The sequence below is a fragment of the Delphinapterus leucas genome, chromosome 5 (genome assembly GCF_059928025.1).
Source record: "Delphinapterus leucas isolate spDelLeu-1000000601 "Yukka" chromosome 5, BTC_Dleu_Yukka2, whole genome shotgun sequence".
NCBI classification, from domain to species: Eukaryota; Metazoa; Chordata; class Mammalia; order Artiodactyla; family Monodontidae; genus Delphinapterus; species Delphinapterus leucas.
In genome coordinates this window covers 76423408-76450420 of record NC_143133.1, presented here as the reverse complement: position 1 = coordinate 76450420, position 27013 = coordinate 76423408, and the positions used below count along the sequence as shown (strand labels likewise).

General features: G+C 42.2%; 2 protein-coding genes across 4 annotated transcripts in view; one reads left to right on the top strand and one right to left on the bottom strand.

Moving 5' to 3' along the window:
* Nucleotides 1-24820, top strand: part of IGFBP7 (insulin like growth factor binding protein 7) — a 76125-nt gene extending 51305 nt beyond the window's left edge. Inside the window, exons 2-5 of the mRNA XM_022563246.3 lie at nt 12996-13105; nt 21819-21935; nt 22611-22737; nt 23859-24820. Of these exons, the coding sequence (XP_022418954.1) occupies nt 12996-13105; nt 21819-21935; nt 22611-22737; nt 23859-23878 (374 nt within the window). The 3' untranslated portion in view covers nt 23879-24820. The remainder of the gene's footprint in view (nt 1-12995; nt 13106-21818; nt 21936-22610; nt 22738-23858) is intronic.
* Nucleotides 20801-27013, bottom strand: part of POLR2B (RNA polymerase II subunit B) — a 49087-nt gene continuing 42874 nt past the window's right edge. For all 3 annotated transcript variants that reach the window (XM_089911975.1, XM_022563229.3, XM_089911976.1), the window contains 2 exons: nt 24766-24961; nt 20801-24269 (listed from right to left, as the gene is read on the bottom strand). In XM_089911975.1, coding sequence (XP_089768101.1) covers nt 24180-24269; nt 24766-24961 — 286 coding nt within the window. In that variant the 3' untranslated portion in view covers nt 20801-24179. The remainder of the gene's footprint in view (nt 24270-24765; nt 24962-27013) is intronic.

The window sequence follows — 27013 nt, the reverse complement described above, 5'->3', positions numbered from 1 at the left end:
AAGCGTTATTTAGAACTGTCTGTGAGTGAGGTTAAGCTCTCTCAGCTGCAGAGATCTGACTGTGTTTTCACAGAGGCCAAGCTCCCGTGGATGTGTGGGCGGAAGCAGGTTTCGTGATTACCAGCGTCATGCTTGTCCCGGGGGTCTTGTCTCAGTTTATCTGTTTGAGTCTACTTTCTTCTCTTCAAGTGTCAGTTTAACTGATTTACAGGCTCAAAGACCATAATCCTTTCCCATGGACTAGATAAGCCTGGGCTGCTTTCCACCCCTTGTTCACAGGCAGAGCAGGCATCATCCCCTTGAAGCCCCCAGCTTGCTAAAGGGGTCACACGTTTGCTAGAGAGATCCCCTGAGAATGTACCCAAAAGGCAAGGACTAAGGAGGCATAAAGCGCAGGTTCTATGTCGATTTCGGGAAAATCGTGGACATTTTCTTCCCCAAGTTTGTAAAGAACGAGTTTCCTGCTTTTATGCATGGCTGCTCTAAAGAGGTGCCCAGTCTGAAATCCCAGCTACTGCTCTGAAAGGAAATTACTTTCCTTTACTTAAACAGAAGAATAGAATCTCCAAGGCTGGAGCTGGTGGCTGCCCTAGAAGAAACACCTGCAGAGGGAAAGGATGTTTCGATGACAGGCCCCATAGCACACTTCACATGCAGTTGCTCCAAGTCCTTGTAAAGATGCGGTATCTTAACCTTTCAAACCCAGTTTACTATTGAAACCATGAGAGCCCCTTTTTTTCCTGCATTGTAAAAGGAATTAACAACTCAAGGAAAACAAAACTCAAAAAAAACAGGGGCAGGGACTTCTCTGTTGGCGCAGTGGCTGAGAGTCCGCCTGCCGATGCAGGGGACATGGGTTCGTGCCCCGGTTCGGGAGGATCCCACATGCCGCGGAGCAGCTAGGCCCGTGAGCCATGGCCGCTGAGCCTGCGCGTCTGGAGCCTGTGCTCCACGACGGGAGAGGCCACAGCAGTGAGAGGCCCGCGTATCGCAAAAAAAAAAAAACAACTCAAAAAAAACAAAAAAGAAGAAAAGAAAAAGAACCACTAATTATAGAAAAATAATCACTGTCTGAAAATAATCAAGATGCCAAAGTAAAGTTGTCTGGTCCTATAAATACCAGTAAGAGCAGCAAAGAGCATTTATATGCCCCCAGAGACCCTCCTTCTGGGGTAACTACTCACCCATGAGGTAGCATAGCTTTCCTTTACCTGGTTCCCACTTTTCTTTTTTTTTTGTTTTTAATTGATTTATTATTTATTTATTTATTTATTTGTGGCTGCGATGGGTCTTCGTTGCTGCGCGCGGGCCTTCTCTGGTTGCGGCGAGCAGGGGCTACTCTTCGTTGCGGTGCACAGGCTTCTCACTGCAGTGGCTTCTCTTGTTGTGGAGCATGGGCTCTAAGCGTGCAGGCTTCAGTAGTTGTGGCGCACGGGCTCTAGAGCGCAGGCTCAGTAGTTGTGGCGCAGGGGCTTAGTTGCTCTGCGGCATGTGGGATTTTCCCGGACCAGGGATTGAACCCGTGTCCCCTGCATTGGCAGGCGGATTCTTAACGACTGCGTCACCAGGGAAGTCTGGTTCCCACTTTCATAGCTCACACCCAGCAGGGTGGGCTCCAGGTCAACCTCCACCCAACAAGAGCAAGCAAGACTTGCCTCACTAATGAAAAATACAAAACCCTTATTCAAAGTCCCCCAGTTCCTCTTAGAGAGGTCTTCCTCCCCCGTGATCAGAGACCTGCCCATTTCCCTGATTTTCAGAGCAGTGTTACTTGGCACTTCTGAGCGTCTTTGAACAATCCAGCTCTTCCAAGCTCAGGTGGTCCACTGCACCCACATCTAGCACCTTCTGTAATGTGAATTTCCTCTCAGCACTCAGAAAGAATGTCTTGTTATACTGGGAACACACCATATGTCCACAAAGCAAGTACACAGTAGCAAATGTAGTAAGTACTCAGGACGCACATGAAAAGAATTAGCCCATGGGTAAGAGGAATGTTCTGTTCCAGTTTGAGCCTGGAGGGCAGTGCTAGAAAAGTGCAGAACACAGGAGAAGGAACCTAAATCCTACTAGGAAGTGGGGAGGAAATCTGAGAACACTCAGCGAAGCAGAGATAAACAAAGGATGAGACTTGGGGTAAATAGCTGAGAGCTTTCAAGTCTGTGGAGATCACAGAGGAGTACAGAAAATAACCAGAGGGCACAAGTGAAGGAGGGGAAAACACTGAGAGAGAACAGGGGGAGCCGTTATGCGTGGCTGATTAATGTCTGGGGTTTTGGGCCAAGGAGGCAACTGTAACCATGAGAGCTGTAGAGACTGGGGCCTGACGGGCAAAGACATCACCGGGTAAAAATGCCAGCCAGGCACAGGCACGGCATGCCCCACACTGTGTTCATGGTTGGGGGGGACGGAGGGGGCCATGCCTCACACAGATCCCTTGTGTTTAATGCGGCTCCAGGCCCTCGCAAAGCCGAGCTGAATGCATCTTAGCAGGGAGGCGATCTGACTCTAAATGAGCAAAGGTAAAGGGTCCAGATTTAGTGGGCTCTTAAATGAGACCCACAGACTCCAGACGGACGCAGAGCCCCATCTCTGGCACTGCCATCAAGGGTAGGAATTCTGAGGGCAGGAGAGGGGCAGGGGTGGGGCTGGGGATGTGAACCAAGTGCTTTATTTTAGGAAAATGGAAAACAGCATAGAAGGAGAACTACTGAGATTCTGAGAGCAGGCAACTCAAAGCTTGTGACAAACGTGGGGAGGTCAGACATGGCCCACCGTACCCCCCATGGAGCTAGAGCGATAATAGTAACAATAAGAAGGTTATCGGGTATCTATACCCTTCACTCCAGCTCCTGGAACTTTCCTCTCTTCTCCTTAAATGCTTGCACCTCCCAGTGTCCTCGGCCTCTCCCTGAAAAGACTTGGGAGCAATGTTTCTCCAAATCTGTCCTCCTCTTCTCCTCTCTTACTTTCCACGTTGGTGTTGTCTTTGTCATCTGAGCATCTCCTGCTCTGAAGCCGTGTTTTAAGTGAGTGGTTCTACCTGGGGAGTTGAAAAAAAATAATTCCAGTGCCAGACCCCACACCCAGACCAACGCCCAGACCAATGCGAAACTCTGGGAATGCAGCCCAGGCCTGCGTACTAGTTAACCGTTCCCAGAGGAGCCCAGTGTGCAGCCAGGATTGGCAGCCACTGCAAGACAGCATCCTTCTTAGAGGCTGGTTCCCGGGTGGCTGGAGCTTGCCCTGTTGGCTGTGTGTCTGGTGCCTGTTATTCCTGCAGATGCCCCTCTGCAAGATCTCTTCCAACCTGCATAACCTTCCAGAGACTGAACAAATCTCCTCTTTTTGATAATTCCTAATCTAAAAGAGTGACCCGGTACTGCACTGTCCATCCCCACAGTCTGCTTCCAGAGTGGTCAGCCTGGCCTGAGGGATTTACTGGGCCTCCTACAATGTAAAACTCTTCCTTGGATGAAGTGGAATGGAGGACTTATCTAGTTCTCAGGGAACTGAAGAGCTTTAGTCTTCTACTAAAGACCCCAGGTGGGAAGCTCCCTGGAGCCCGGGCTGTCTAGTGGACAGGGAACTGCAGAAGTGGCTCCACGGTAGCATCCTCCCAGGTCCTCCTGGGAGCTCAGGCCTCAGCCTTCTTCAGCTTTCCAAAATGTTCTAGGCACTAGGCTTAGCAAGTCCAACCCTCCTGAAATTGAAGGCCACTTGGCAGTCCCTCATATCCTTCCCCCTAGGGGCAGGGTTCAAGAGCATCTCTTTCTTTGGACTACATCCCTTGTTAGTCAGCTCGGGGCCTATGGACAGAGACTAAGCTTTGAGGGTGCGTGAGCCTCCAGGTTCTGGAGGAGTTCCCCTTACAGCTCGGCTCAGGAAACACTTCTGATGCCTGACGGTACCAGGCACTTGGGGGTGTGTAGGGAAGGCAAGGACTCAAAGACGAAGTGTCCTGGGGGAACTTGCACTCTGGGTTTCTAGGAAGCTCAGAATCAGGTGGCAATAAGTGCCCTCCTGTGGAAACTTCCCCACCCAGTTGTGTGCTTGCAGAATAGGAAAAAGTGACCCTAAATTTTCACGTGTTGGAATTAAGGCGAGTCACAGTCCAGATAGGACAGGCCCATGAAATATGGGGGAAAAAAGTATTTCCAAGGCTCCATTAGCATGAACAAGATACACCCACATAACTAGGGAGTTTCCCTTCATAAAGGTACTCTGTGTGAAGTCAGTTCTTCCATATGCTCAAACCGCATAAAAATGTAGCCCGCTAACTTAACTTGTGTGGATGTCAGTCATGCCGGTGTTGTGATGGTAGTTTAGCTATTCCAGCTCCATGGGAGCTTTGCCGGATACATGAGCTCATCCCCTGGCAATGTTGCTGACACAGCCCCAGGTTAGCTCAGCCACCACACGGCCACCAGAGTGATCTCTTCACCTTACACATCTGAACTTGGCTTTAAATCCCTCATGGATTTATTTTACCTAGTGCAGCATTGCTCCAAGGATGACCCCAGACCACATGTACCAGAATCACCTGTGGGTGGGAACCTCAGTCTGGAGTCAGACCCTTGGTTATTATTCTGTCATTTTGTGCTGGGTCCATACTTGTTAGGGGAAAAGAATAAGAAGACATCATGAAATAAGAGATTGGTTTGCAAGCAACAAATTACAAGAAACAGCAACTTTCTTTTTATGTTCCATGGTCCGTTCAAACTTATGATACTTCTGAGACATTGCAAGAGTCACAATCATAGAAAGACATCTGAATACTATGATATCTACTACAGAAAAAAAAAAAGATTAATACACTGTAGGAAGATTTTCAGTATCAAAGATTGGAGCCAAAATGGGGTGTCTCATTAACCCAGAGATAACTAGCTGTCAGCCAAGAAATGTAATTCACAGGATCTGTGTATGCGGTTACCAGGGTTGCATCATACTGGACAGTCTACTTTCAGATGAACTGCCCCTGCAGATAAGTGGCTGGTTGCTAAGCAGTGTCTTAGCTGTCTACTCCCCTGCTTTACCTGGGATGGGGTGGGGTGAGAATGGGCTGGGTGTCAGCAGCGAGCTGATGGAATTCCCTCCAGAGAAGCTGTCCCTGGGAGAGCGAGCCAAAGCTGTCTTCCTTCCATACCCAGGAACCCACCCAGCCTGCCAGGGCTAAAGTGTAAACTTGACAGTGTTTACCTTGGTACCACTGGTCCCCCAGTCTGTTTCCTTTCTCTCTGTGGGGTTCGGCACCTCCTCATTGCCCAAATCCGCAAATCTAAGCCCAAACTCATCCTTTCCCCCTTCTCCAATCCAAGGCCTTTCTCAGACAGACACCCTGGCTTCTGTCCATGGTGTCGCAGCCTCCTCTTACCCAGCCCACAACTTTTGACTCATTCTCTCATCCCCACATCCAGTCAGTTCCCAGGTAGTGTTGGTTCTTCCTGAATAATCTCTCAAATCTGCCTCTTTCCTTTCTGTTCCCATTGCTACCACCTTGATTTAGGCTTCTAATCCCCACCCTGTCCCAGTCCGGCAAAGGCCTCCAAAGTCATCTCCTGAAATGCCACTTGAATCACATCTCTCCAACATTCAGAGACGCAGTGGACCACAAAGTTTCCCCCCCTCCTCCTTCCACTGTGCTCCACATCCGAATCTCAGCTATGCTCTCCCCGAGCGGACTGGGGTGCTTGCTGTTCCACCAGCCAGCTGTTGTTTTCCTGCCTCCACACCTCTGCTCAGGCAGGTCTCTGAAGTTGAAAACCTTCCTTGAGAGAAAGTTTACTTCTGAACTTCAGGGCCTGCTCAGATACCAGCTCCTTTTGCCAGCCACCCCAGCTCCAAACGATGTGTCATCTCCATTCTCTGAAGAAGCAATTTGTATTAGCTCCAGTCATAAGGATTTACTTTGAAATAAAAGCAGTAACTAATACTTACTGAGTGTTTACCCCATGCCAGGTACTGTGCTAATTGCTGTATCTTGTTTGATCTTTCTGAAAATCTAATGACTTAGGTATTATCCCATTTCACAGATGAATAAACTGAGAAAAGTTAAATAACTTGTTCAGTGTCACATAACTCAGAAGTGGTAGAGCAGTCTATTACCTTCCTAGCATTTTAATCTGTCTATATCTGTTAAACCTCCCCATTCCACCTCAATATATCGTATCCGAAAAAGAGGAAGCATTTCTTACATACATTTACCCCCAGCAGTGTTTGGGAGAACCCCATCATTATAAACTTTTGGGCCTTCACTCACACTAAAATGTAAATGACCAACAGTAGCAACCATAACGAGATGACTTTGCCTTAAACAAAATCTCTGAAGTTAAATCTGGCCTATGGTGCTTAAGATTTAGTACTTTTTTCTCCTGCCCTTACTGTCCTCAACTGATACCCATGAGACTGTGTGCCAGATTCTCATACCTAGGGTCAGCTGCTGTATCACCGCACCTCTAGAAATTCCCGAAGTGACTTGCCTTGGCAGATGGCTCTGCCCTTTAATTAGCCATACAGTTCCTGCTTCCCCTTATTTAATATCAGGAAGTTTCCACATATTTCATCCCCTTCCCCCTCTTGGCCATAGTGCCTTCCTACTATTCTTTTCCCATTTTGTACTTTTGTTTGGTGCTTTTCCCTTCAACGTGTTATCGGAATCCAATCTGGGGATTTTTGCCAAGTTGTCTGAACTCTTTATCTCCATATGTGGTGTCTCACTTCGTTCTTAAACCCTCCTTTTTTGGTATGAATGCACATACTCTGTGAGCTATTTTAGGACCCAGCATCATTAAGAGACAAGATGAGTGTGGTTTGCAAATTACCATAACTTGGAGAAGTCTTTATACTCGACTCTCTTAGCCATGTTAATAAGTACTTAGTGAGCTATAATGTGAATAATATAACCCAGCATATTGCAGAAACGCTGTTTTTGATGTATGGTTGATTGATGATCGTTTCCCCACAGCAGATCTACCCTTCTCATTGGAACTTTCTTAGCTAATATATATTTAAATTATTTTACATCCCAGATTGTATACAAATTGGTTGTTGAGTGGGCAGTAGCCAAGCAACCTTGTTTATGGCAAGAGGAAGTCAAGTGGAAGATTAAAGAAAGTCACAGTAAATAATCTTCCAGTTGATAAATAAGAAGTGACTATAGCACCACTTTGTTTAGGTACCTTGGCAAATGTGTACACTGGTATATTTTCAAGATCGTGGCTATCTTCTTAGTTCCGTATGACTAGTCATGTTATGTTCTGAATTTACTGCTGCCCTTTTTCCACTACATACAATCTGGTCTGTCCCTCCTCCCAATGAACACGAAGTCCATCTGATTCCAGAGTTTCTGGCTCAGTTATGACTCTATCAGGACACTGGCATCTTCAATTAGCCCTGCTAAGGAAAGCACTAGAGAATAATGATGCACTAAGCTGTGTGGCACTAACTCTGAACTCAACAAGATTTCAGAGAAGAAATAAGTGCAAACTGGAGCTGTAAAAAAAAAAAAAAAAAGTCAAAAAGGAGATGAAACTTCAGCCTTAGAGCTCCAAATAAAAGGGTAGGGCATAGATAATAGATGAGAGGAAGGAGGACATCCCAAGTAGGCAAGTGCATCAGCATAAGCAAAGGTTCTAGAAGTGGTAATAAGCATGTAATGAGAGAGTGAGCATGAATGCTAGAAGCAGAGAATTTGGTAGAAATAAGAAAGAAGAGTGAATTTGTAGGGTAAACATGGGAGAGATCATGGGGAAAATGAAGGCAGCAATGAAAAAAAATGCGGTTGAATAGGATATCAACAAAATTGAACAAAAATTGACTGTTAAGGAGAATTTGACTTTTGACCATTTCCCAGGTTCAATCAAGTATGTATATTTAGCTCCAAAACATGACCTCTCCTAACATCTTCTGTGCAGCTTTTCCAGATGAAAAAATTAGCTAACTAGGTAACTACTGATACCTTTATAATAAAGCTCTGTTTTTTTCATCACTGGGAGAATGAACTTTGTTATGAGTCATGTACAGTGCATTTAGGTAGATGAGGTGGTGCATTGGACTGATTTGTAGGGAATGAGAGCTCCCAGAGCCAGGCAGTGGAGCCTCAAAACTTCATGGTTGTCAAAGATGCCATATGACTGTGCTCTAGGACACATTCATGATGGGTACATTCACTTCCAGCCCAAAAAGAAAATTCTTAGACCTGCCCTGGTTTCTTCTGTATAAATGGGTAAGTGACTTGTCCAAGGTCTCTTGGCTATAAGCAGTAGACAAGGATCCAGAGCCAAGTGTTCTCTTCGCAAAAGTGCTTTGGGTATTTTTGTTTGTTTGTTTGTTTTAATGGTAACATGGTGAGGGCATCTCAGGTCATGTCTGGGGAGTGTTTTGTGCTCTGTAAGAGACTAGGAAATTGTTCACATATTTCTTTTATATTATTCCCATACTTTTTATAGGTAACAAATTTTAACTCTGTCCTCTCCTACAATTTTATGTAAGATCAGGTTGAATCAATTTCTTGTCAAGTTCAAAATTAATTCTATTTCAGGGTCTTTTTCTCATGACATTTGTGTGTTTTGTGAGAACTGCCCTTCTTTACCTCTTCAGAATCAAATTGAAATATTACAAATTTAAATCCATTGAAAATTCTTCCTTTTCTATATCTTTAGTGATTTTTCAGACCATAGCTAATTTTAGGTTATAATTGAATAAGCAATCTGTGGTCTGTGGGTCATTTGTCTAGAATTTAAATAAGAGTGTCTGAGGGGGACGATGTAGACTTAGGTGGGCATTCCATAGGAGAATCTGACTCCTTCCAGGTAGTTTTAAGGTGACACTGGTTCCTTAAATTTAATTTTAGTTTTCTTCCAAACTTAAAACTTTCTTCTTCCTTACACAGTTTCATTCAGGACCTGGTTCTCTTTATTTCACTTTCTCTTTCTTTTCCTTCTCCTTTACTTCCTCCCTCCCTCCCTTCTTTTTCTTCCTCTTTCTCTTCAAGGATTGATTAAAAGGAAGAGACCACCTAAGTTTACCAGGCAAGACTTATAAGGGAGCGGGCTTCCCTGGTGGCGCAGTGGTAGAGTCCGCCTGCCGATGCAGGGGACACAGGCTCGTGCCCCGGTCCTGGAAGATCCCACATGCCGCGGAGCCCTGAGCCTGCGCGTCCGGAGCCCGTGCTCCGCGACGGGAGAGGCCACAACAGTGAGAGGCCCGCGTACCGCAAAAAAAAAAAAGGGGGGGGGGAGCAAGAAAACAAACTTAGAGATCTGAGAAAGATCGAATGAAATTGAATGAGAACTGAGTTGAGAAAGGTAAGAATGGAACATGGAGTAGCCTGGTTTGGGGACATTCATGTGAAATAGAAAGATAGGGTGAGTTGGAGGTGGGGAAAGTCTTGGGATGGACTCTCCCCACATCAGCCACCAGGCATCACTGTGACAGCTTGGTTGCTGCCTGGAGTTGTCCACAGTGGGGAAGGAGAGGAGAGAGGCAGTGGGCAGTTAATCTGTACAGGATGTCTGCTAGACAGATGTTTGTGCAGCCTGAAGTCCTTACTGGAACAAAGGCAAGGATAAATAAATAATTGAACCTATTCTGGTGTTTGTCCCTATACATTTAAATATTCTGTGACTTGTTTTAAGTGGAATCCAAACACTGTGCATGATTTAGATGGCAATGTTGTTACCCTTGGCTTGGCCTCAAGGGCTGGTTTTGAGCTTTCTGCCCAAAAATGAGCTCAGAATGAACTAAAAAGTTATTTTATCCTTAAAAACAGAAATAATTCTGGGTCTGCTTCGGCCTTCTTGGAAAAAAGGCAATGTGGAAAGATTTAGAAATTATTTTGGTAAAGAGTCATTTTGTCAACTGCTCTCCTGAGGTAGAACAGAACCTTCAGGAATTGAATTGCATGGTACACATGCAATTTGAGGTGATTTCGGCAGTGAAATTGCTTGTCAGTGGAGTATGTGGGATGGTGGTTCTTCAGAGTGGGGACGGGGTGCAGTGCTGTTGGATCTGCCATCATATCAGCCCCACATATTTTCACCATCCTTCACTTCCATACAGAACGTGTCCACTTGGTGTCTCTGTGGGTCAACATTTGTTCAGGGACATCTGAAGTAGCAAGGGGTTTTGTAAATGCTGTGCAGCAAACTGGTCCTGATGGCCCTTCCTTTGCCTCTCCACCCCATCAACTCAACAGGGGTCAGTGAGTAATACAGATTTTTGTGGTATGCAACTCTTGTTGAATTCTAGGTGTTGCCTGGTAGCAGAATTGACAAAATTATTTATGTTCTTGGGATGGTCCAAATATTGACTCAGCCCATCCACCCAAGGTTTTATATGTATTTCAAGAGTTGGGAGAGAGAAAGAGGAACTCACAGCATGATTCGTCCTAATTTGAATGCCCTGGTGATGGCTCTCAGAGTATTCCTGGGTAGGTTCAGATGTTTTTAAAGAATTTTTGCTCCTCCTGAAATGTTCTGCTTCATGGAATAAGGAGAGAATTGCAGGGAGATAAAACAGATCTGTTCTCCATTCAGTGCTTCAGTTTTATTACATGTAATTCTAAATCATACCGTGTTTGTTGGTACAAGGATAGACACATAGACCAATGGAACAGAATAGCGAATCCAGAAGAAGACTCACATATATGATCAATGGATCTACCACAAAGGCACCACTTTCAGTAGGAAAAGGATGGTCTTTTCAACAAATGATGCCAAAACAATTGGTTGTCCTTTGGGGAGAGAGTGATGAACTTTGACCTCTACTTCATAGCATACACAAAAATTAATTCAAGATGGACCACAAACCTAAATGTGAAAGGTAAAACCATAAAGCTTGTAGAAGAAAACAGGAGATCTTTAGGGCCATGGGCTACACACAAAAAAAATTAACAGGACACAAAAAGCACTAATCATAAAAGAAAATTTTGATAAATCAGACTATATTAAAACTATGAATATCTTAGTTGTGGACTTCCCTGGTGGCCTAGTGGTTAGGATTCCAGGCTTTCACTGTGGTGGCCCAGGTTCAATCCCTGGTCAGGGAAGATCCTGAAAGCCACGCAGTGTGGCCAAAAATAAATAAGTAAAATAAAGAATATCTTAGTTTGGGATTTCCTTGGTGGTCCAGTGGTTAAGAATCCATCTTCCAATGCAAGGGACGCCAGTTCGATCCCTGGCTGGGGAATTAAGATCCCACATGCCGTGGGGCAACTAAGCCCGCACGCTCTGGAGCCAGTGCACCACAACTAGAGAGAAGCCTGTATGCCGCAACAAAAGATCCCGTGTGCCGCAACTAAGACCCGGCGCAGCTAAATAAATAAATATAAATAAATAAAATTTTTAAAAAAAAGAATATCTTAGTTTTAAAATTAGGCTGTCAGAGGAATCCATAGCATGTCTTCAAGATGTGTGACAGAAAATTAGGCTGGAGTTCTTCCATGTGCTCTCCAGAATCTGCCCCTGGCAAAGATGGATAACTCTGCTCCCTGCTCTGCCTATAGAGAGATGGCTGTGAGTTGAAATAAATGGTTTGTCACAAGGCTGAGGCACTCAGATCTCACAGGAATCTTGCATTCCTCATGTGGTTTTGCTACGTGAGAGGCAGCTTTGTTCCCGAGCCCCTCCAATCTCTGAACACTGGTGTATTCTTCTCAGAACACTCCCTTGAGAACCCCCGAGCCTTGAGGTCATCCCACCAAGTCCGTGTGTGGGAAGGAGGACAGTCTCTTGGGGCCCTCAGAGGTGAGCCAGATCCGGTTCTGTGGTGTCCAAGCTCTTGGGGTCCCAGGGCCCTGGAGGAAGCCTGGGATGCAGTGAGGCCCAGCCCTGCCCTACCCTGCCCTTTGTGGGGCCTTGTGTTGGTGAGGACAGACGAGGAAGCATCGGAGACAGAGCCAGCAACACACATAAACACAGCACCGCTGTGCTAACCACGTCCATGTTTGCCACAGAAAAGCCAAGACCCCTGGCCAAGATAGATGCTTCCTTTCAGACCTAGGGTTTAGAGGGAAGGAAACACGAAATATATTTAGAGCTTTCAAAACTTTGTTTTGCACATTCTTACAAAGGGGAAAAATAAAACTACCCTGAGGGATTTTTAAAAAATCAGCTCCTAATACTTTAGATGAGTGGGAAAAATCTTACATGCTGTTATCATTTCCTTTCTGTTTCAAGAAGTTAATCGTGGGCTGTTGCAAAAGGGGAGACTTCATGCCCTTTGAATGCTGCTTATGCCAGAAAACTTTCCAGGCCCCAAGGGGAGGTTGTCCCTTTCCCAGGACTGTGATGCAAGATGACCCTAAAGTTAGATATTTTATTCAGCTGGAAGACCCAAGGCAGTGGAGAGCTGAAATTCAGAGGGAATAATTAACTCATTCTTTGAAGAAATGGCGTCGAGCTTTGGGTTCAGGCCAGGTTCGGTTCTGGAAGTAATGCGCTGTCACCCCAGGCTCCTGGCTCTCCTTCCCTCTAATGCGGACTCTCTGAAGGCCCCTGGTGCCTGAAACCAGGCACTGCGAATTAGCAGTGGATGTGCTGAGTGTCCAGCACATTAACCAAGGAGTGGTTGTTTGTTGCCCCTTCCCCCCAAACAGAAATACTGGTATATAAAAAAGAGAAACATTAACTATTTTGGGAGTAAAGTTTCACTATATTAATTGGAAAGTCGCAGATAAGCAAAACAGCTGGTAAATTAACACTCATTTAAGCATGATTCGTGGGAGAAGAAAATTTTGTAAGCAATATGTTTTTCTTCCTAATTGTCTTTTGACTGTCAAGATGTATGCATCACCAAAGAATAGCTTAAACTCCCGCTGGTGGCTGGGGTAAGCTAGTCTGGTCTTTGAAATTGGCTTCAGGTAATCAACAGAGGGTATAGCCTCCTAAATATAATGAGGTATTTACTTCCTAGTAATACTTAACAGATTACTAGCACGCTGAGGGATGTTAAAGACTGTTTAAAAGGATGGTTTGACTTTGTGCCCTCTCTTATAGGTCCCTCCATCGTGACGCCCCCCAAGGATATCTGGAATGTCACTGGCGCCCAGGTGTACTTGAGCTGTGAGGTCATCGGAATCCCAACCCCTGTCCTCATCTGGAACAAGGTCAGTGGCCCAGATTTCAGAAGATACCCTAGATTGACCGGCTCCTCTTATGCTGCACAGGGTAGTAATAGCCTAAAGTCCTCAGCCAGTCCAGTGCCTGCGGCTCCTTAAACTCAAGGCCTTCTGACAGTCTTCCAGACACCTGTCCTGGATCTATCAAACAATTTTACTGACCTCCAGAATAGTCCCTGCCCTGCTTTTGTTAGCAGTCCCTGAGCAGGGAGCCTTAGGAGCTGGAAGAACTATGATGCTAAACACCCAGCCCACCCTCTGTGTGTGTGTGTGTGTGTGTGCATATGTGAGTGTGAGCGTGTGTGTGTGTGTCACAGTGTAACATTGTTACAAGTTAAGATTGTGAGTTCCTTGGGCGGGTTGGCTGGGTTGTCTCTGAGCCAGGATTTCTCAACGTCAGCACTGTTGACATTTTGATCCAGATGGTTCTTTGTTGTGGCAGCTGCCCTGTGCACAGTAAGTAGTTTTGCAGCGTCCCTGGCTTCTACCCACCTGATGCCAGTAGCAGGTGCGCGTGTGCGCACATACACACACCACTGTGACGGTTAAAAATGCCAGCAGACATTATCAGATGTTCCCTGGGGGAAAAGCCACCCTAGATTGAAAAACAATGCTCTCTCAGCTTCTCCTCCACATGAACATGGCATAGCATTCTTGTAAAGATTACATAAAGTAACCCAGCTACATCACTTGGCCCGTTGTCAGATAACGTAATTAGCACTCAGGAGATGTTAGCTCTTGTTCCTGAACATGTTTCCCTTTGAGGAGCGGTTATCTTGTATAGCTATCTTCATATTTGAAAGACAACATATTCTTAGTGTGTCTGTAGAAGGGAAGAGAAAACACTCGTTTGCCAGCTCAAGTAATACTTCGCAGTCATACTGTACATTATTTTACATTATTGCCCTTATACCTTTTGACTTAAGTCTCACAACAGTCTGTGGGGTAAATATCATCAAACTCACGCTAACAAGAGGGAAATCTAGTTTCCGTTAAAAGGCATGACAAGAAGCCCCTTTTCAGCTGCTTTTCTTCTCCAGCAAGCTCTAAGGTGGATGATGGGCTCTGCTGATTATCTTGTTTGCTTGGTGTCTGACCAGGGGAGCAACTTCTAGAACTCCAGGAGGGATTTTGGCTCCCATTGTCAGAACTCTTTCTGTTGCAAGTTGTAGAAACTCACTTCACACTAGTTTAGGCAACAGAGAAAAAAAAAGGTGGGGGGGACGTTTCTAGCCTCAAGGGCAGCTGGATCCAGGTACACAGTTGGGTCAGAACCCTAACTCTTGACTCTTTGCTCTCAATGTACACTTACATCATTTTTTCCTTCTACTTCAGAAAGATTCCTCCATGCTATAGGCCATAGTGTCACTGGCAGCTCCAAGGTCACATTATAATGTTTCAAGACCCCAGAGGAAAGAAAGCGCCTCCTCTCTCTGCTGCTTTGTAGAATTCCCACTGAAGGGCTCTGACCCAGGTTGGGTCACCTGCTAACCTCCGGGTCCCCCATGTGGCCATCTGGCAGGAGCGGTGTCAGGGGGACTCTGGAACCTCTCTGGGGCTGGGGGGTGGGCAGAGATGACACCAGCTGTGCTATTACTGCCCTTTACAGCCAGAACGTCTGTTAAAGGGAGGGATGAAATTTTACCTCTGTAAACTATTTTTTTTAAAAGGGGAGGCAGGAGCAGTGAAAAGCAAAAATGCAGCCGGTGGATGTGTTCCTCCTGGCCTTCAGCAAAAGCTGCTTATGCTCCTCATTGCTTATTTGGAGGTTGCTGGTTTGATCCAGGGGGTGGAGAGGTGAGGAACAACTTTTCCAAAGGATATCCATAAAAAGCTCTGTGCAGTTCTCTAGGGATACACAATGAGAAGCCAGGGTGACCCAAGCGTCCCAGGGCATGTGACCTTCATGACCGATCTTGACAGAGAGTAATTTCTTCAGTCCTTGCTCTGCCTATCGCTCCAGCTAACGTACGCACATACCAGGGAATAAATTAACCTCAGGAATCTTTTCCTTTAAACTTTAGGATCCTATGGGGGCAGATTCCATGGACTTCCCTGAGGGCTTGTCAACTGGGGGAGTTCGGGGGGGGCGGGGCAGTGGGAATGGATGGAGTGGGAGTGGAGAGAGAGAAACAGAAAAAAAAAATGTCTACAGACTTGCCAAAACAAACAAAAACCCAACTGCCAGGCTCTGCTGATTTTCTTCCACCTTCATAATGTACTTTGCCACATGCATGACCTAAAGCAGTGTTTTTCAAACTGCAGACCATGACCCATCAGTGAGTCTTGAATTTAATGTAGGGATCACAACAAGAATTTTCTTAAAAAATAAAATATAAAATGTCTTAGGTAAAGGTACATTTAGTAAAGGTATTTCATAAAACTTTTCCTTTGTATATTCCAGATCGCAATGCAAAATATATTTCTTACTATGGACCATGTCAAAGCACTTGGAGAGTCACTGACCTAAAGAACTAAAACAGGCCATTTGTTTTCTGCCCCACTCTCCTTGTAACCAAACTGTTAAGAATGCAGATTTATATTTAAGATCACCTGTCAAAGCCAATTTAAGCGCAGAACTGCTTTTTGGACATAAATGAATCTTGGAATCCTGACTTGTTAAACCAAGGTTCAAAGAAGGTAGCATGTCTTTCTTGCTCAAGGGTTCTTAGCAACAGCAGAACTGACAGGATGAGCCTTCTCTCCGAGACACTCCAGGCTACAGTGACAGTTCTCTGGCAGGCCCAGCCTAGTGAGTGGTCTGTGCTATCCTGACCAGGACTTATCATGTGACCTTAACAAGTCCCATAGTTTTTTTCAGAAAACCCCTAGCCTATAAAGATTCCAAGGGAAATATTTTGAAATGGGGAAGTGAACTGAAATAGCTGAATTTACCTTAACCCTGGTAAGTCAGAGGGATGCTTACAGGGAAGGTGAAACACCAGAATTCCTTCCAAACATTTAGATGTTTCTGAGATTAAGGCTTTCTATTCTTTTCCTACCTGAACATTTCTTCAGATTAGGACTTTCATGACCTCTAAGAATATTCTTTTTTTAGTAAAAAAAAAATATATATATATATATATATGTATATATATATGTATATGTGTGTGATTGTGGTAAAAAGGAGAAACTATCCAAAGATGTATAAAGAAAGAGGTCATAACATCCTCCCACCTCCTTCCACTCCTTGAAATAACCAATGTGAACTTCCCAGGTTTTTATCTTTCTATACCCTTATTCATGCCCAAATGTATACAAACACATATTCCCAGTGTGCGGGGTGAGGTGGGGATGTAGTGCGCAATTACTCTGAAATTGCGCTTCTCAAGAAATATTTCATGGGCATCCCTCCAGGTCTGCTTCTCAAGAACTACATAATATTCCAAGTGTGGATATACCATAATAAACACAGTTTCTGTGTTTCCAACTTTTCATCACCTTAGATAATGCTGCCTTAAATATCTGAGTATACATATCCTACATGCAACCACCTTTTTTTCCCCTATAGGATAGATTCCCCCAAAAGATACATGACTAAGTCAAAAGATTTAATTTTAGTCTTAATAGACATTGTCAGATTACTTTTTTTTTTTAAATTCTTTACCACCTCATTTAATAATTATGAAAATGTTAAAAAATCTGACACGTTGGAGGCAGTGTACCTCTTAGAGCACTCCTTAGTACCCTCAATACAGTAAACATTTATTTCTTATCTACAGTGTGTTATGCACTCTGCTAATCTCATTTGTTCCTGTTTTCAAGGAATTCTGTCTGGTTTCTTTTCTTTTTTAATTGAACTATAGTTGATTTATAATGTATTAATTTCTGCTATGCAGCAAAGTGATTCAGTTATATGTCTGAGTATAGCCTACATCTGCTAATCCCAACCTCCCACTCCATCCCTCCACCAACCCCCTCCCCCTTGGCAACCACAAGTCTGTCTTCTACGTCCGTGAGTCTGTTCCTGTTTTGTAGATAGGTTCATTTGTGTCGTATTTTAGATTCCACATATAAGTGATATTATACGGTATTTGTCTTCTCTTTCTGACTTACTTCACTTCACTTAGTATGATAATCTTTAGATCCATCCGTGTTGCTGCAAATGGCATTGTTTTGTTCTTTTTATGGCTGAGTAGTATTCCATTGTATATATGAACCAGATCTACTTTTTCCATTCATCTGTTGATGGACATTTAGGTTGTTTCCATGTCTTGACTATTGTGAATAGTGCTGCTATGAACACAGGGGTGCACGTATCTTTGAATTACAGTTTTCTCTGGCTATATGCCCAGTAGTGGGACTGCTGGATCATATGGTAATTCTATTTTTAGTTTTTTAAGGAACCTCCATACTGTTTTCCATAGTGGCTGTATCAATTTACATTCCCACCAACAGTGTAGGAGGGTTCCCTTTTCTCCACACCCTCTCCAGCATGTTATTTGTAGACTTTTTAATGATGGCCATTCTGACTGGTGTGAGGTGGTACCTCATTGTAGTTTTGATTTGCATTTCTCTAATAATTAGCAACGTTGAGCATCTTTTCATGTGCTTATTGGCCATTTGTATTTCTTCTTCAGAGAAATATTTATTTAGGACTTCTGACCATTTTTCGATTGAGTCGTTTTTTTTGTTGTTGGGTTGTATGAGCTGTTTGTATATTTTGGAAATTAAGCCCTTGTGGGTCACATTGTTTGCAAATATTTTCTCCCATTCTGTAGGGTGTCTTTTCAGGTTTTGTATAGTTTCCCTTGCTGTGCAAAAGCCTGTAAGTTTGATTAGGTCCCATTTGTTTATTTTTATTTCTATTGCCTTGGGAGACTGACCTAAGAAAACATTGGTACGATTTATGTCAGAGAATGTTTTGCCTACGATCTCTTCTAGGAGTTTTATGGTTTGTTTTATGCTTAAGTCTTTAAGCCATTTTGAGTTTATTTTCGTGTATGGTGAGAGGGTGTGTTCCAACTTCATTGATTTACATGTGGCTGTCCAATTTTCCCAACACCACTTGCTGAAGAGACTTTTTCCCATTGTATATTCTTGCCTTTGTTGAAAATTGACCGTAGGTGTTTGGGTCTATTTCTGGGCTCTCTATTCTGTTCCACTGATCCATGTCTCTTTTCATGCCAGTACCACGCTGTTTTGATTACTACAGCTTTTGCAGTATTGTCTGAAGTCTGGGAGGGTTATGCCTCCTGTTTTGTTCTTTTTCTTCAGGATTGCTTTGGCAATTCTGGGTCTTTTATGGTTCCATATAGACCTGAGGATTATTTTTTCTAGTTCTGTGAAAAATGTCATGGGTAATTTGATAGGGATCCCATTAAATCTGCAGATTGCTTTGGGTCATATGGCCATTTTAACAGTATTAATTCTTCCAATCCAAGAGCATGGGATATCTTTCCATTTCTTTGAATCATCTTCAGTTTCCTTTATTAATGGTTTATAGTTCTCAGCATGTCTTCCACCTTCCTGGTCAGGTTTATGTCTAAATATTTTATTTTTGGGCGTGCAATTTTGAAAGGTATTGTTTTTTTACATTCCCTTTCTTATACTTGTTAGTGTAAAGAAATGCAACTGACTTCTGTATGGTATTCTTGTACCCTGCTGTCTTGCTGAATTCGTTTATCAGTTCTAGTAGTTTTTGTGTGGACAGTTAGGGTTTTCTATATACAGAATCATGTCATCTGAGTATAATGGCAGTTTTACCTCTTCCCTTTCAATTTGGATACCTTTTATTTCTTTTTCTTGTCTGATTGCTGTGGTGTCAGATCATTTTCTAAATGGATGGTAGCAGTTCACACTCTCCCCAGCAATGTTTGGATGTCATTTCCCTGCATCCTCACCAGCACTGAATATTACCACTCTTTTTAGTTTTTGTTAATGATGGGTAGAAGTATCATCTCATTAATGCTTTAATTTCCTTGACTACATTCAGAATATTTTTATATTTGAATTTTCTTTTATATGAATTACCTGTTCATAGCCTTAGTCATTTTTCTATTCGGTTGATTCTTGTTATTATCAGTTTGTGGCTTTTTGTACATTAGAGATACTGACCCTTTATCGTGTATTACAAATATTTCTTCCTAGCCAACCATTCTTTTATTTGTTTACAGTGGCTGAGGAGCTTAAAATTTTAACAGTTGTGTATTCTATTTCATCATAGAATTCTGAAACTTCACCAAAAAGGCACAGCAAATATGTTCTAAGCTGCATAAATGATCCCTGCAATTCAGTGAATGCTTGAGGTTTATCAACCTGTAGCAATCAGACTAATGCATCCTGTTTCTGTAGTCATTGACACCTTTTTCTTAGTTATTGCTTGTTGCAGCTAAAACACAACCACAGAGGGCTGAGGTGAATTCCTGGGTCTCCCTCTGATTCTTCACCTAGTTGAGGCTCTATGGGGAGCAGTGACTTCTAGGCAGTTTTTTCCACCCTACAAACTTCCAGCCCATTGCACATCTGTAGAATTGTATTAGAAATCACTTTTCTCAGCTCAGCCTGCATCTTTTTTTCTCAAACCAAAAATGTATTTATCAACCAACTCCCCTTACATAAGTAAGGCAGTAGTTTGCCATATAAAAATTTGCCATGTAAAAATTCTTTGCACTTCTTTCTGTATGTTTTCTACATGATATAAAACTTTTTACAATATGTTAATTAAAATATGAGTTCTGTTGAATATAAGCATTCATTTTCCAATCAAATACTTAACAAGAACAGTTTCTTGGCACACAGTGGGTTGGGTTAATTGGTACAGAATGCTCTTTACTGAGAGCTACATGAGCTGAGGAGCAACAGCTCAGTTGCTAAGATTCACTATTTCAACACGGTAGTGTTTTTCTGCTTTGGTCACATACAAAACCCTTAAAGAATTCTGAAATTCAATATATAAAGACCAGAGATATATTACTTTAGCCACTGAATCAAATTAATACTTAAAACCATTATTTAAAAAAAAGAGAGAAATACCAAAACCATTATTTAAAACCGTTTTTAAATAAATGTTTCAAGATCTGCACTAGTATAAACCATTTCTTCCAGCTTGCAACTTGGAAACTGAAGGAAAAAGATGCCTATTTAGTTTATCTGTTTTGTCTTTATAACATTCATATAAGAAAAACACTGAGATACCTGGTTTTCTCTCACTAATAGTGGCAATATGGGGAAGTCTCAGGGGAAAAAAAGAAAAGCAAACAGGCGAAAACCAGGCATTCCAAATAAGTAATGCTAGGTATTTTTTATAGAGTAGGAGTTGGCCTAGATTCCACATGGTTTGCAGAGTGCCAATCCTGGTGTCATGAAGCAGAAAAAATAAAGGGTGGGTTTGATGCTGAGACAACAGCTTAGTAACAGCATGTGGTGGCAGTGGGCTCACAAGTAGGAGAAGCAACTCTGATGTAAAGTGTCAAAAAAAAAATTAGATACTATGATCTAACTCAAGATTTGCTTAATTATAAAAAATGAAAACTATTTTAGACTGTAAATCCTTTTTTCTAATTACAAAGGTAATATCAATAAACATCAACTTAACTCTTGAAGGCTGGGATGGAATAAACAAACATTGCTTCATGTATTCTTTGATATATATATTTTAAACCCATCATTATCACAAGCCTTAAAATATTTATACTGTGACTCAGCAATTCCACTTCTAGAAATTTAAGCTAAATGTATATGTATGGAGGGGTTACAGGTAAATTTTATTCTTCTGTGAATTTTTATACATTTTCCAAAGTTTACATAACACAGTTTACCTTTTTAGATTTTTTTTTTTTTTTTTTTGCGGTACGCGGGCCTCTCACTGTTGTGGCCTCTCCCATTGCGGAGCACAGGCTCCAGACGCGCAGGCTCAGCGGCCATGGTTCACGGGCCCAGCCGCTCCGCGGCATGTGGGAATCTTCCCGGACCGGGGCACGAACCCGTGTCCCCTGCATCGGCAGGCAGACTCTCAACCACTGCGCCACCAGGGAAGCCCCCCAGTTTACCTTTTTAAACGAGGGGGGGAAGTAGGACAGTATTCTCTAGTGGCCTCAAGCCAAGGAAACCCAGTTTCTTCTTTCTTCATCTTTCTGAATCTCATCATGACATGCACAGGGATAGCAAGTTTTGTCATAAGAGAACAACGACAGCAGCTCGTACTTGATAGGCGTTTTTGTTCTCAGGTCTTTAGTAAATCATGTGATGAACCCTTAGCCCTCAGAATAAGGTAATGGTATTGGCTTTGGACTCAACCTGTTATTTTCCATTGATGAGGCTGTTGCAGGAAGAGTCCCAAGAGTTGAGCTCTTACACAAGGTCCCAAGTTTCAAACCTAGGACTCGGTGACAGTTTATCAAAATGGCATATGGCAAACAAGACCCAACACTGAGAAGCAGAATTTACAAGGGCATGCGTTACTGATGGTAGCCAGTGGCAGGGAAGTGTGACAGTCTGTATTCCCCAAACATGCAGAAAAATACATTAATTCAAAATATACAAGCTTAGAGGGAAACTGACAGGAAGAAGTAAAAAAAAGAATGTATATTTTACAGAAGTATTCAGGAAAGGGTAATATGGAAATTGCTGGGTTTAATCCAGTTAGAAAGTCTGATGCATACCCTGTGCAATTCTAGGAATGTTGACCACTTCCAAGCTGATGATTCAGTGCAGAGAACTCAGACTATATCCTCCCCCCACCCGACTTTTTTTTTTCCAGGTTAAAAGGGGTCACTATGGAGTTCAAAGAACAGAACTCTTGCCTGGCGACCGAGACAACCTGGCCATTCAGACCCGGGGTGGCCCAGAAAAGCATGAAGTAACTGGCTGGGTGCTGGTGAGTACCAAGAGCTAGCAAGGATTTCACTCATAGGAATAGACAGAGCAAACCAAAGGTGCCTGATGTACTGCCAGGCTCAAAGTATTCGTCTGCCCTTCCACATCTCTTTAGAACAGCCTTACCACGAGCTGCTGATTCTCTTTCAAAGGAAACTAAAACAAAAAAAACCCAAAAAGAAACAGCTGGGGTTTATTAGGATGTTTTGGAAATCACCAAAATATAAGTGAGAACCAACTTTTTTTTTCCCCTAAGAGTTCAAAGCAAAATCCTCAAAGGGAACTAATGACCCAAGCATTATTTTAATCAATTATTGATTATTTTACTTGACCTCTGATAGCCATGGACACGCATGGATAGTACTTAGATCACATACCCTACACCAAGGTCTCCCTCAAATGAGGATATGTGCACCTATCCTGTTTTTAACCTATGCAATGTGACCTAAAGTTGTCCATGACAACTTTACCTCATAGTAGGAATCCTCCTGGCAGACCAAATACGATAGCTATATAATTACTCCTAACACAAGACTTGCACTGTTTCTAGCAGTAGAAATACTTTGCTATGAAACCCCTGGTCATGTTAGGAAACTTATGAAATAATGACCTAATTGAAGTCACAAGAAAAAAGTTCACTGCCATAGAGAAACTAAAAATCCTTTTTCTTTCACAGGTATCTCCTCTTAGTAAGGAAGATGCCGGAGAATATGAGTGCCACGCATCCAATTCCCAAGGACAGGCTTCGGCATCAGCAAAAATTACAGTGGTTGATGCCTTACATGAAATACCAGTGAAAAAAGGTAGGTAATAAATCTTATAACCATTTAAAAATGACTAGTGCTTTTGTTTAATAAAGGACAGAACCAAGTATGAAAGTATCAGACATAGCTCTTAATGAAATTCTGTGATGTTAGGAATCCACAAGGGAAGGACGTTAAGTATGTAATCAAAATGTAGAGTGCATGGCTCCAAAAGAACATTCAGTGGTTGATGGAATGCTATTATTATGACTCAGATGCTTTCACTTTATCTTACACGTAAGAGTCAAACTTGATTGGAATGGTTTATATTTCCCGTAACTTTCTACCTTCACAGCATTTTCCTTGGTGTTGTGACTATTATATTAAATTCCCCTTTAAAAGGAAATGATTGACTGTAGACAATTCTGGTCCTTCACGTTGAGCTTTTATAAGAAAAAAAACAGAAGGAGTATATTGGCAAGTACTCAATTCTGTTCTGCCTCTATCCACTTCACTGTCAAAAGCTTCCTCTTAAGCATCCATCCTGGCGGTATGAGAGTAATGCTACTTTACATTTATATAGTTCTATTAGACTGATGTCTGACTTGGTTTTTCCTTAAGCCAAAAATAACGAAATTTACTGTCAGCATTTGTCAAAACCATTCCACTGTGTGGATCACTCAGCTGCAGTACGAAAGGAAGAAATATCAAGTAAAGATGTGTTTGGTCAGATTCTCTTCAGCCAAGATGTGTAAAGTCAAGTGATGAAACAGAGCAGTAGCTAAGAGTCATGTGTTTGAGTCTCAGCTCTGCCACTAATTAGTCCATTTTAAATTCTTAATGAGAACTGGATGACAAAGGAAAGTTCCTTGGCCTCTCTGGATCTCACCTTGCTCATCTGTGAAACATGCTTCTCCCAGTTCTATAGTAAGGTCTGTAAGGTCTGTCATTTACAGATAGATAAATTTACAGATAGATAAGTACAACAAAATCACCTTCCACATCTAAGACCATATGGCTCAAATTCCAAAAAGCACTCCCACCATATCATTTATAGTTACACATCCTTTATCCCCACATTTTAACATCTTCATTTATTTGGAAACACTAAACTACCTCAAAATTAGAAAGTCAACCATGTCCATATATGTAACTTATTTTTATCTTTTCTTTTTAAACAGGTGAAGGTGCTGAGCTGTAAACCTGCAGAAAATAATCTGCATAGCTAAAAGTAGTCATGGGTAACTACAACCCCTGTTCTTGCCTAATAACCAGTTTTCATCCAGTCCACTAACAAACACTTTAGTTATATTCACTGGTTTTACACCATGAAATACAAAATAACACATCAAGACTGTCTACAAAAATTTGTCTATTTACAAAGCATGCATATCATTAAACAAATAAAATGCTTTTTCTCCTAGTGCAAGTACATTTTTGTTGTTTTAAAAATTTTTTTAAAGCTATATCATAGAAACAAGACACAAAGATTTTTAAAAGAGCTAAACACTCATCATTCGAGGTGCAATACTCATAGACATGAGTTCCTGAAACAACAGTTTGCATGCATAAGGCATTCGCACCAAAGAGATCTGGGGGAGAGAAAAAAAAGGTAATTAGCAAAGCTGTATTGAAGGGACCCCACTTCCCTACCTCAGAAAAAGCTAAAGACTTGGTACTGGAGGTGATGAACAAATGAGGCTGATAACACTCATCCTACCTTGGCCTTTGGTGGCTCTTCTCCTAAAAGGCTTTGGTATTCTGCCCTTTCTGCCAGATATAATTTATATTCACCCTTCTCAATTAAAAGGTTTAACAAAACTCATTGTTTAAAATTCCTCGTACAAGGCCTTATTATTTCCAAAAGATGAACAGCTTAGCTTAGAGAAATTACCACACTAAAACTTAGTTTTTAGAAAAACAGAATTGTTACCTTTTTCCTCATTTAAAACTAGGAATCTTATAGAAGCATGCTATCAAAATTGTGAAAATGCCAATCTGTTCCACCACACTAAATCTGCCTGGATGATTAGGCCAACGTGGTTATATCCTGAACAGATATCAACTGTCAGTAAGGTCTGTACATACCTGGGTTTTATTTCGGCAGCCCCTGCATTCATACGTATGGGTCCTCGTGTTAGCGATTGCCATTATTCCACAAAGATTGCAAACATGAACCTGATATGGATCTGATGCCTCAAACAGTCTTTCCCTTAAAAACTGGGCTGCTCCGTGGGCAATCTGACAATCTCGTTCCATTTCTCCAAAACGCAGGCCACCATCACTGTCATGGAAAAAACAACAGACTATTTTGTACTGATTTTCTATTAGAAAGAATATTAGAAAGAAAGAGAACTAGACTCCGATTTTTCTACTCTTGCATTCTCTGTACATGGTGGGGAGGTTGAGAAGTCTACCAACTATTTGGTGTGCATTAGAAGGTCCCCAGAGTAAACACATAAGATTCTCAAGTATAGCATAAACTTTTCCAAGTAAAATACAATGAAGTACAAAATAAAATCTCATCAGACTATTTAACTTACTAGAATTCACCTCTATACTAAAAAATGAATAGTAAAAAAGTCAATCTAAATAAAGCAGCTTCTCCATGAATGAGACTCCCAGGCAATCAAACCTGAAATGATAAATGCATGTTGGCAAAAGTGATGGAAAGAACAGGTGACTAATCACAGGTTTCCCCAGCATGTAAGTGAAATGCATTGTTCTGATGGCCAGGCAAGTGGATGATGGCTTCCTTAACATTCTTAATATACAAAATACATAAGATCAATGAGCTTCTAATGATACTACCAAAAACAAAACATTTGGTCAGCTTTGGAGGATTCTAGGCAACCACCGCGTCATTTTGAAAATTGGTAAATAAAAGGAAAGAATTAAGCATTTATTTTGCCTTTTCGTATATGAACCATGTCACCAGGTTAGCAGCTGAGAAAACATTTCTCTCTATGAAAGTATTCCAGCTAATAAATGAAGGAATGATAAATTAGAATCTCATCAGTTTGCAAACCTTTAAATAATTAAAGGGTTTTTTTTGGTTTTTTTTTTTTGCAGTACGCGGGCCTCTCACTGTTGTGGCCTCTCCCGTTGCGAAGCACAGGCTCCAGACGTGCAGGCTCAGCGGCCGTGGCTCACAGGCCCAGCCACTCCGCGGCATGTGGGATCTTCCCAGACCAGGGCACGAACCCATGTTCCCTGCATCGGCAGGTGGACTCTCAACCACTGCACCACCAGGGAAGCCCAATAATTAAAGGTTTTACGTAATGATCATTAATAGCTGCTAAAGTCATAAGAGACAACCAGATATTGAAAGTATACAGCACTGCCTTTGAAGTATTACTGTGAAAGAACACAAACCCTTCACCTCATCAAGGCTCTAGATCTGATTAGCTATTTACAAGAAAAACAGGAACACAGAGCCCAGGAATGCAATCAACAAAAATCCAGACTGTGAGAGGGAATTCCTTGGCAGTCCAGTGGTTAGGAATCAGCGCTTTCACTGCTGAATGAAAATATTTTCCAAATGACCAAATATGATACTATAGAATTACATAAGTATAAAAGATACAAAGTGTAAGGCCAATGGATTTTAATATAAAAGATTCACTTAAGTGGTTTCAAATTCTACATCACAAGTAACCTTTAAGAAAGGACAACTTGGACTTCCCTGGTGGCGCAGTAGTTAAGAATCCACCTATCAATGCAGGGGACACGAGTTCAAACCCTGGTCTGGGAAGATCCCACATGCCGCAGACCAACTAAACCTGTGCGCCACAACTACTGAGCCCACTTGCCTAGAGCCCATGCTACACAATAAAGAGAAGCCACCGCAATGAGAAGCCCGCACACCACATCAAAGAGTAGCCCCTGCTCGGAGCAACTAGAGAAAGCCTGCACGAAGCAACGAAGACCCAACGCAGCCAAAAATAAATTTATTTTTAAAAAAAGGACAACTTGTTTTGGTGTAGCATCAAAAAAAAAAAAAATCCACAATCACCTGAAAATTATTAAAATATTCTTCCCTTTCCAACCAGAAATCTGTGTGAGGTCAGGTTTTCCTCATATAGCAATACTTAGTTATAAAAAATAAAATCCTGCAATGGGATGAATGCAGAAGCAGACACAATAATCCAGCTGTCTTCTCACAAACCAGTTCATTAAAAAAGATTTGCAAAAAGGTAAACCAATGTCACTCATCACTAAATTTACTTGGAAAATATTTAAACTAAGGAGCCTGCCTACTGCAACTAAGACCCAGTGCAACAACAAAAAAAGATACAACTCCCAGACAAAAGCCTTTGGGGTCCTGGAATCAAGA